The sequence below is a fragment of the Aspergillus tubingensis genome, assembly GCF_013340325.1.
Source record: "Aspergillus tubingensis WU-2223L DNA, scaffold_9, whole genome shotgun sequence".
Classification (NCBI taxonomy): Eukaryota; Fungi; Ascomycota; class Eurotiomycetes; order Eurotiales; family Aspergillaceae; genus Aspergillus; species Aspergillus tubingensis.
Genome location: NW_023336283.1, coordinates 1,072,793 through 1,083,124, shown reverse-complemented (window position 1 = coordinate 1,083,124; position 10,332 = coordinate 1,072,793). Strand labels below are relative to the sequence as shown.

Genomic DNA, 10,332 nt, shown 5'->3' with positions numbered 1-10,332 from the left:
TGTACTCATCACATCATGCTTGCGCGCATTACCACTGATGAGCCTGGAGTGACACCTATTAGCTATTCAGAGCAGACAGAGCGACAAATTCTCGTAACGTGTCTTGAAGCTGACTCCGTTACTTGATTATAGAATATTGCCCAAAGGGGTATCTTCTCGTTTGTCTTTCGTGAGGAATACTATACCAGAGCAACTGCAAAGATGCCCTCCAGTACTACCAGAAACCGTGTTGTACTAGAGGGACTGTTCAAGACCATACTAGAATGGAGAAAACAGGTGCCTAAGGATGGCCATGTCAATATTCGCAGCCTGAAAGATGTCGAACATGTGGTTCAATTTGATTTCGAAAACTTGGATAATGCGGAATCCAACCTGGCAATGGTTCCTCCTATCTTGTTTAAGCCAATGGATCTGGCGGATTTGGAGAGGCATCCAGTCGATCCGAAGCTGGCACGAGAGTTCCTTGACATCGATCAGGACGATAGCGATAGGAACTTTCCAATAGGACCGATAGATCGTGTACGTCAAGTCTCTACATTTATCGAAGATCGCACTACTCGCGAGGCCCGGTCTCAGCAGGGTCTCCAGAGTGTGGAGTAAGTTTCTTTCTACCACTGGGTGAAGAAAAAATCAGTTCTGAAAACATTCCATATCAGAGCTCCAGAAAGCACGTTTTGGCTGGAAGCCATACTAGCCTACAATTACAGTAACAACGGTTGGTGGACGGCCGAGTGTCTGGTAGAGCCACGCCCCGACAATGGTAAGCCTTATTTACACCTAGCCTTTCACCTTCTAGACGATAAGGAGGGTTGGGAAGACGCCATTCTGTACTCAGAGCTGTGCGCGATTGTCGAGGCGATGAAAGGCCGTGCGAATCAACGACTGGTGGATTCTGAATACGTACGGGAGGAACTTGACGAGTGTGGCGGTAGAGGCAAAGAAGTGCACCCATATTTATTTCATGATGAAGAGCATTTTCCTGTACTTATGGTGTCATGCGTCCTACCTCAACATGCTAGACTCTTCATGGCATGTATGAGCCAGCGGAAGCTAGTGATAAGACAATCCAAGCTGTACAGCTTCGAATGGAAGGACGAGGCACCGGTGGACTTGTTTGCTCGCGTGTTTTTAAGCAAGCCTTTGGTGCCACGGATCTAGGACTAGCAGGCAATATTGAGGATTGATACCTAAACGAGCATTCATCAGTACTGAAATAAGACCGCGCCGGGTCCCGCGAAAGATAATCACTGTTGGGGCATATCTCTACATCTGCTCTCCAGATACATGCCATAATATTATTCATGGACTACTGCTAGACTCCTATTTGAGATATTGATAACGGACATGAGCCCCTTCGAAAAAGATCTCGGAGCTGTACGGCCTAGTGTCTTGGCTTTAGCCGAATCAACTATTTTTCTTCTTTCAACTTCATTGAATAGCACGATGTATGCTTCGTAGTGAGTAGAGTCTTATTTCACGATTAGATCCAGTAAATGTCATCGAAATATCCAACAACTTGGAACTTTGTATGTTGTTTACATGCATCATGGTTGGGAGTGCACTTCGAAGAAGTAGAAATCATGTTGTAGGAGATGGAAGCTATTACCGAAGAATGCTTTTTACGCATCAGCTGCATTGTTTGGGGGGCACAGCCAAGACAGCCGAGAGAATTGATGCAGAATCCGCGGCAGGCATGGATCGTCAGTCTGATAGCACTCGGGATTTCCGATTCCATTCCGATATTGCCATGACTTTAATTAAATTATGATAGACCGTGCATCGGCCGCTTAGTAACTGCATCGCGATTCAAGCCCCGCAACCATGACAGAATACTGCTTTGTAAGTCTGTCTTGGCGAACAAGATAACTTTTCTGGGATTTGCCTGTATGATAGGCTAACGAGTCGAATTCCTCGACCTTCAAATTCAATAATCGCGCAGCGACAGGAGGCAGGGTACCGGAAAATTTAACGGTTTCCTTCCCCACATTAATAATGCCGATCTCTTTCCGTGTCAACAATGGGTGGTACCTGTGAAGGACTTGACCTAATCCTCATGATGTGCCAATCAATCCTACGGTTCTAGTGGTGCTGAGCTAGCGTAGAAGCTCGTCTCGACGAGCTGTTAGTGGATACCGTTCTCAGTCATGGATCAGCGGGGATAGAAACGGATACTTCAACCCACTGGGAAAGAAGCCCGTCTATCAGTCTCGGCAGCACTGCCTTCATCGCTTCGCCATGCACCGATACACCGAAGCAATGTGTCTCCCCTATCCCTGGCGGAAGATTTATCTCTGCCGGTCACATTATCCTATCAACATGGTCTTCATGCAGCATAAATGAACTCAGACGGGTGTTTCCTTATCCAAAGTAAGCACTTTGTGTATTATTGTGCTGGTTATGATCGCTCTGGTTACCTATGTTTGCCTGCCAAGCCACTCGAAAGCATGGCGGCTGGCTGATGAGAAAAATATTTAAAGAACACGAAGAGGATTAAGAGACTGGCGTATTTTAAGAGAACCTTTTTTCTTCGTCTCCACTGTTGTAGTAGGTAACAATCCGACCTGTCCGGTATCTTGAGGTCATTCCCAGATTGTTAGTTAGAGAGGGGAACTGAACGCGTTCCTATAGGGCTTGCCGATCTTCGGAGTGAGGCCGGTTCTTCAGGCGGAAAAGCCGTATCACTCACACCTATTATTGTAAGCATATGATTGCTAGTCTTACTTACCCCATTCAGAGGGCCTCCTCTTCATGATGGGCTGGTCTGTTTCCAGGGTCCACACTGGAGGTAGGTATAAGAAAACCTGAACAGCAACTTGTTATTATGCTCACTACTGGAGTGCTACATAATAAATGACGAATAGCCAATCGCAGCCCCATATGTGTCTTTAACATTTTGTATAGTATTGATCTTCCCTTCTCTTTCTCTTTCACTTCTACCACGATCAGTGCTCCAAAATCATGAGCATGAAACTTCTTTACGGCGCGTTGCTCATAGCTCAGGCTGCAGCTGCAGCTGCAGCTAGCAGCCATGGGACCTTCGCATCCCCGGCCAATGATGTCAGGTTGAAGTTCCGTTATTGGCTCCCCGATGCCAGTGTAGACACCGATACAGTTATGAAGGATATTAAAGAGGCTGGCGCAATAGGTGCTGGAGGGGTGGAGCTTCTCGGCCTCTACAACTATGGCGGTTCGTTGGCACCGCAGCCCGATGGTGCCGACTGGGCGACGTATGGCTTTGGAACACCCGCATTCAACACCATTTTCAAGGCATCATTGCAGAGTGCAAAGGATACAGGCATGGTCTTCGACTTTGCTCTCGGGCCAAGTCAGGGGCAAGGTGTTCCAGCCAAGACAACTGATGAAGGGCTTCACTGGGACCTGGTAGGAGACCTTTCAATGAACAGTCTTAACAGGATCTGATATTTCAAGGCACCATTTAATGTCAGTGTCCCGTCTAATGGCACATACAAGGGTCAAATTCCCGGTTGGGGAACTGGTGAGCTTGTTTCTTTGGTGTCTGCGCGGGTCGTGAACACCTCTACAATCGTCAATCCCGCAAGCAGTCTCTTTTCCACTCCTGCAAACAATGCGACTCGCTTGGTTTTGGCAACTGAATCGCTAGTAGATCATACGGATGTGGTCAGTGCCGATGGAATGGTGTCATTGTCATTCAATGTCAGCGAACATTATTCCTATCGTCTCTTTGCCTACTATCAGTACCAGGACCTTGTGAAGAACCTTGACATCTACGATAACACTACAAGAAGCATTTTCGATAATGGCTCCTACACAGTTGATCACTTCAGCGCTCGTGGTGCTCAAACTACGATAGATTTCTGGGAAAACTACATCTTAAATGATACCGATCTCAAGGCTCTTTTGCAAGAGGTGGGCCGCTATGGCTGGGAGGACAGCATCGAAATCAAGTCTAACATTTCTTGGTCCCCTTGCATTCCAGAAATCTTTGAGCAGATCAACGGCTATCGGTTGCGCAAGTTTCTTCCCCTCGTGATGTATGGAAACAACAACCCCGGCGTGCAACCATCATACCCAGGTACTCTGGAATGCGTCTTGGACCATGAAGATCAGGGACGAGGCTACGTCAATGACTTTCGTGCTGCTCTAGAAAAAGGATATCAAAATTACTTGGACACACTTTCAACCTGGCTAGAAGGTTTGGGCTTAGGCTTATCGGCTCAGGTCTCCTACAACCTACCGCTCAACATGGAAGTGAGCATCAACCACGTGGTCGCTCCGGAGTGTGAGAGTCTTGCATTCAACAACAACATTGACGGATACCGCCAGTTCTCGGGTGCCGCAAACGTCGCTCAGAAGAACGTGGTTTCAAATGAGATGGGCGCCAATTTAGAAAGGGCATTTGCCCTTCCGCTCAGCGAACTACTCGGACAGATCAATACGGCTTTTTCTGGTGGTGTTAATCAGATTGTCCTACACGGCCAGTCCTATACTGGTAACTATCACGAGACAACGTGGCCAGGGTACACATCTTTCTTCATGCTTTTTGCAGAGTCCTACTATAACAAGCAGCCTGCATGGGGCCATGGACTTTCGGACGCCATCGACTATGTCAGCCGGAATCAGTACATCTTGCAGGCTGGCCAGCCACGAACGGACATCGCTCTATACAATGGAGTTTCAATGACTGATCCACAGCTTGAAACCTTATATCCCACCGATGACCTGACCAAGGCAGGTTACACTTACAATTATCTTTCGCCTGCAAACTTCAATATCTCGCAAGCATCCGTGTCAGACGGTCTTTTGGCCCCTAAGTCCCCCGCCTACAAAGCTATTGTTGTTACGAGCGATCAAAATGTCACTTTGGCTGGTGTCATGAAGCTTCAACAGTACGCTAATGCCGGACTACCTGTCATTTTCAGTGGTGGTTTTCCAGGATACTATCCCAATGGTGAATCGACCGATAGGACCGCAGTTTATGCTGCTTTGAAGACACTCAACGGTTCTCAGAACGTCCATGCCACTGGTTCTGGGCAAACAACCTCAAAGCTCCAGCAGCTCAACCTCACTCCGCGCGTTGCCGTTTATACGAATGGCACCTGGTACCCAGTTCTTCGGACTGATAATAGCACCGATTACCTATTTATCTTCTCGAGAGACTCAGATTCTCGAGGCTACCTCACTGTTAGCTCGACTAAGACACCCTATCTTCTGGACAGCTGGACTGGCAAGCGGAGACCGTTACTTCATTATGAGAGACGCGGGAACACTACAGAAATCCCTCTTCATCTTGCTGCGAATCAAACGGTCGCTTTTGCCTTTAGCAACGAATTGTGGTCTGGAATAGAGACCCCGGATCTTCATGCCATACGTGTTCCTTTGAACGTCCTTGGTTATAATTACAGCACCTCTGGTGGTCTCCTGCTCCACGCATCAACCGATCCCTGCAATGACTGCATTTTTCAACTCAGCAATGGAACTTCCTATGACCTCTCCCTCAATTCTATCTCTCTTACTTCTCACTTACGTAACTGGACGCTCATCGCTGAACACTGGGAAGCCCCCAACAACATATCAGACGCCGCCATCCAAGCCGTGAAGCGGAACACGACTCACCACCTCGACACTCTAGTCTCCTGGCTTGATATCGCAGGCCTTCAGAACGCCTCCGGTCTAGGCTACTACTCGTCTTTATTCTCCTGGCCTTCGAGTTCTGCTTACAATGTTGACGGCGCATACCTCACCTTCCCCAAAATTGCCCAAGGCATCAAGGTGACCGTAAATGGTCATGATGTGGGACCTCTGGATTTTACCAACCCTAGCATTGACATTGGCCCATACCTCATCAGCGGTTCCAATGAAGTGACTGCCATTGTTCCCACGCTAATGTGGAATTATATTCGGAGTATTTACGATGGAATTGAGATATCTGGGATCGCGCCTCTACTGAGTGACCCGTTGCCCGATCGGGTGGATAATGGCTTGATCGGGGAAGTGAAGATCATTCCTTATGTCACTTCTCGATATATGATCTGATCGATAATCCAGGATAGCTTCTACCTCACTTTGCATGGGGTCAGATCTTACATCGGTGTAGTCATGTTGTTCCAGCCTTTTGTCCTATAAAATACGGGTGATTCCGTCATTTAGCGTCATTGGTTTGCCCGATACACAGTAAGATTTTGGAAGCATTTGTGGTCAGTTTTCTTTGTGACTTATTGCGAGTATAAACAGTCCATCAGTGTGTACCGTGTTGAGCCTCTTTAGAAAAGAGTGGCAGTGAATGGGCGATGGGGTCACCTGATATTCACTCACCAACCGATTGGGGAGGCAGAAGCGCCGGGCGTTTAGATCCCCTCCTTCCTCCTCTTCTACTCCCTTCACTCTTCTTTTCTCATTCTCCTCGCACTTCACATATACTCTCTCTTCCATCATTGCTTATCCCTTCATTTCGCGTCGTCGCTCTTCTGCTTCTTGTATTTCAGTCTATTGTTCATAATGGAGGTTTTTATGCACAATGTCCCCGCTCAACTCTCCGATCAAGGCTTAATGAAGGAGATGGAGCCTATTATAAAGCGCTTAGGCATCCTTGACTTCCTATGTGATAAGCCAAAGAGAAAAAGCATCGGGTTTATTGTTTTTTATCGCCCTGAAGATGGAGAGCGGTTCCTGCTGTTACATGGCCAGGAAGAAATACCGGGAACGATGAATGCTCGCGGGAAACAACGACTTCGTTCTAAATTGAAAATCATGGGTGTCGATGTCTTCTGCGCACGCAGTAAGAAGGCACCGAGCAAATATGCCATTCAGAGTCTTCAGCATATGGCTGAACAGCGAGTAAAAGACACCTTGCACAAGTATGAAGACAACAAGGATATTTCCTTCCGCCTATTGGGGTTCAGCTGTGGTTATTCTATGTTCCAGGGAGAGCACTTCGGATATGTTCCCGAGGTGCAGTGGTCAGACACTGGCTTGATGAAGTTTATGAAAAGGGCCATCATCATCAAGTTAGAGACCTCTAAGCACCACATCCGCATACCACTCAGCACGGTCATTGAGCTCATATGGTCCAGGGATGGGAGTCTAACACTGACCTTATCTACGGTTCCATATTTCTTCACTCATGAGGGTTCTGATCCTTTGACTGTCGCATTTCAGATGCTCCAGCTTGTTTCTTCAAAATACCATGCAACGCCACCTTCCCGTTCGCGAATATGCTCCCTGAGTACAGCCCACGCTGATGTGGCTGGGCAATGTCTTGTCTATCAGTTTCGGGTCCCTTACGTTGATCTCATGAAGGACATTCATGACCTCAAGGAGTGGGAAATTCCCATTTTACGCTTTGATATTCTGCCCATTAACGCACCACCAAGGGGTACTTTTCAAGTTCAACTTAAGGCTCTCATGGACGAATTAGCCACTTGCACTAGAAATAACTCTCTTCCTTTCGGTATTTTGTTCCAGTTGCAGGCTCTTGCATACAACGCCTACCTACTGCCACGTACAGTACAGAGCTTAACTCAAGAACTGGTCAAGGCTTATAAGAAAGACATAGCAGCTCAGAGAAGACCTATTTCAGTACTGGCTTTGAAGAAACTGTTTGATATGATTGACTGGCCTTCCCCTCACAGCAATCCAACTGACTATGAGGTTGGTGCTCTTATGGCAGCTCTGGAGCAAAACCAGAAAGATGTCTTGCAAGACTTGGCGGTTTCTGGAGACGTGCTAGGTCCTTCTGAGAACTTGACCCCAATCCATAAGGTCATGGTTACGCCCACGCGAGTGACTCTCCATGGACCGGAACTGGAGCCTAGAAATAGAATCCTGCGAAGATTCCCAAAGCACCATGACTTCTTCATTAGAGTGCAATTTTGTGATGAGAACGGTCAAGATCTTCACTTCAACTCTCGAGTTCGCTATGATGATGTGTTTGCCAGATTCAAAAGTGTTCTTACCCACGGCATCCAGATTGCCGGGCGGACTTACTCGTTTTTGGGATGGTCGCACTCGTCATTGAGATCTCATGCCGTATGGGTAAGTACAGCATCTTAGTCTGGGAAGCTTTCACAATATCTAACAATATTTCACTGTAGTTTTCCTCTCCGTTTGTTGACGAATCCGGTCAATTCCAGACTCACTTTAGCATCATCAAGGCGCTTGGTGACTTCAGCAAAATTCAATCACCTGCTAGGTGTGCCGCCAGAATTGGTCAAGCTTTTACAGATACTCATTACGCTATATCCCTGTCTGAATATGACATAAATGTCTCTGAGGTAGCAGATGTGACATCTAATGACGGCAAGCGGGTATTCAGTGATGGAGTAGGAACCCTCTCATGGGATGTCGCAGAGACCATATGGCACCACATACCGGAGAAGAAAGGATCTCCTACCTGCTTCCAGGTCCGACTAGGCGGTGCAAAGGGCATGCTCGCTCTTGATGGTCGGCTTTCGGGCTCTCAAGTCAACATTCGACCTTCCATGATAAAATTTCAGGGAGACATGAAAGACCTCGAGATCTGCGATATGGCGGCTACGCCTATGGGGCTGGTCTTGAATCGACAAATGATCAAGATTCTGGAGGATATGGGAACGCCAGATGAATGGTTCATCACCTTGCAAGAGGCGGCACTAACCAAGCTTCGTAGTGTTACCGCTAGCGCTCACAATTCAGAAGTCTTCATCAAAAAACAGGCGGTCGGCGACTGCATAGGTCTCTACAGGCTCTTCCGTCACTGCCATCTGCGTGATCTTGACTACAAGAAAGATCCTTTTGTTCGTTCGGTCGTCGAAGCTGTCGTTCTCAAAGAATTGCGTCTTTTGAAACACAAAGCTCGCATCCCTGTTTTCAAGGGAATCACTTTGTTTGGTGTTATGGACGAGACGGGGCTTCTCGAAGCTGAACAAGTTTACGTGACGTATGAACCTATAGAAGGAAGACATGCGCCGCCTCCTGACTCTGGGACGGTTTTGGTGACTCGCTCGCCAGCTTTGCATGATGGAGACATTCAATATGCACAGAACGTTATTCCTCCTGACAACCATCCGTTGGCGGAGCTCACGAATTGCATTGTGTTCAGTAGTAAGGGATATCGCGATCTACCAAGTCAACTCAGCGGAGGCGACCTCGACGGCGACATATTTAACGTCATTTGGGATACCGATGCGTATCCGGTCCGGACATTTGCGCCTGCGGATTATCCTCGTGTAAGCCCAGTAGAAATCGGGCGTCCAGTGGAGCGCGACGATATGGCGCAATTCTTCCTCGATTTCATGAAAACCGATCATCTTGGGATGATCGCCACAAGGCATATGATCATGGCTGACCAGGAAGAGGAGGGAACATCCCATCCAGTGTGCAGGCAGCTGGCACAATTGCACTCTACGGCAGTTGACTTCTCCAAGACGGGTATTCCAGTTCAACTGGGGGACATTCCCAAAGGGAACCCTTTCAGGCCTGACTTGTACGTTGCCAATTCTTCGCATACACTATCTTTCGCATATTGAACGCTGACAACCGCACTAGTATGGCACCAGGCCCAGTTGCACGCATCCACAATAAGTCAGAGATCGAGTTAGAGGAGTATGTTATTCAAACCGCTTACGATGAAGACAATGACCTGGAGCCGTTCCACAGGTACTACAGATCAGAAAAGATATTGGGCAAGCTCTATAGGGGTGTTGATGAACGACTCATCTGGCAAAAAGACATCCAAAGCAAAGTCCAGCCCAACGAAGATGAATTCTGGAACGAGTTCTTATGGTCTATGCTTGAGCGCTGTAATAAACTAGGAGATTTGTCATGGGAACGTTGGCTGGATGAAGCCCGAGACATTCGCCTAAGGTATGTCCAGAAACCCTAGTACCCGAGGCTGACTGACAGTGGCTTCAGATACGAAGAGGCCGTGTTCTCGGCACGAAACAATTACTCCGAGCACCCAATCGAGCCACTGAGTGAGCTAGAAGTGTTCATTGGGTCTGTCCTGAATAAAGGGGGTGTGCAGACCCGTCGGCAGCGTGATCAATCCAACAAACTCGCCGATGAATTTGATCGCATCTCTACCTGGATTGTGGGGCAGATGCGCGAAGGACGCACATCCGATTCACCAATAACCAGTCTGTCGGATCAACTCAAACCTTTGGAATTCTGCATCGCCTGCATCCATGTCGGTGGTGAGAGCGACAAGGATTCCGCCCGCCGTCGCAGAGAAGTGTATGGTGAGATTAAAAGCTTCCGTGTGGTTGCAGCGTGTGCTTTGCTATTTGAGCTCGATCTCTTTGAGAAGGGTAGAAAGCGAAAATTTTAACGCGATGCATACATGCAACTGGCCATGCATATTTTCGCCTACTTATC

At 47.7% G+C, this 10,332-nt stretch overlaps 3 protein-coding genes across 3 annotated transcripts; all 3 read left to right on the top strand.

The window, feature by feature from the left end:
• Positions 1-201: 201 nt before the first annotated feature.
• On the top strand, positions 202-1,158 carry AtWU_08438 (similar to An08g08380; the record flags this gene model as incomplete). Its single annotated transcript, XM_035503546.1, has 2 exons — positions 202-596; positions 657-1,158. 2 exons carry the CDS (start codon positions 202-204, stop codon positions 1,156-1,158), a joined length of 897 nt encoding a protein of 298 aa, XP_035359439.1.
• Positions 1,159-2,958: 1,800 nt separating this feature from the next.
• On the top strand, positions 2,959-6,015 carry AtWU_08437 (uncharacterized protein; the record flags this gene model as incomplete). Its single annotated transcript, XM_035503545.1, has 2 exons — positions 2,959-3,381; positions 3,430-6,015. The coding sequence occupies 2 exons, from the start codon at positions 2,959-2,961 to the stop codon at positions 6,013-6,015; spliced, it is 3,009 nt and encodes a 1,002-aa protein (XP_035359438.1).
• Positions 6,016-6,477: 462 nt separating this feature from the next.
• On the top strand, positions 6,478-10,285 carry AtWU_08436 (RNA dependent RNA polymerase; the record flags this gene model as incomplete). The annotated part of the gene is made up of 4 exons (XM_035503544.1): positions 6,478-8,013; positions 8,073-9,442; positions 9,505-9,822; positions 9,871-10,285. The coding sequence occupies 4 exons, from the start codon at positions 6,478-6,480 to the stop codon at positions 10,283-10,285; spliced, it is 3,639 nt and encodes a 1,212-aa protein (XP_035359437.1).
• Positions 10,286-10,332: the final 47 nt, after the last annotated feature.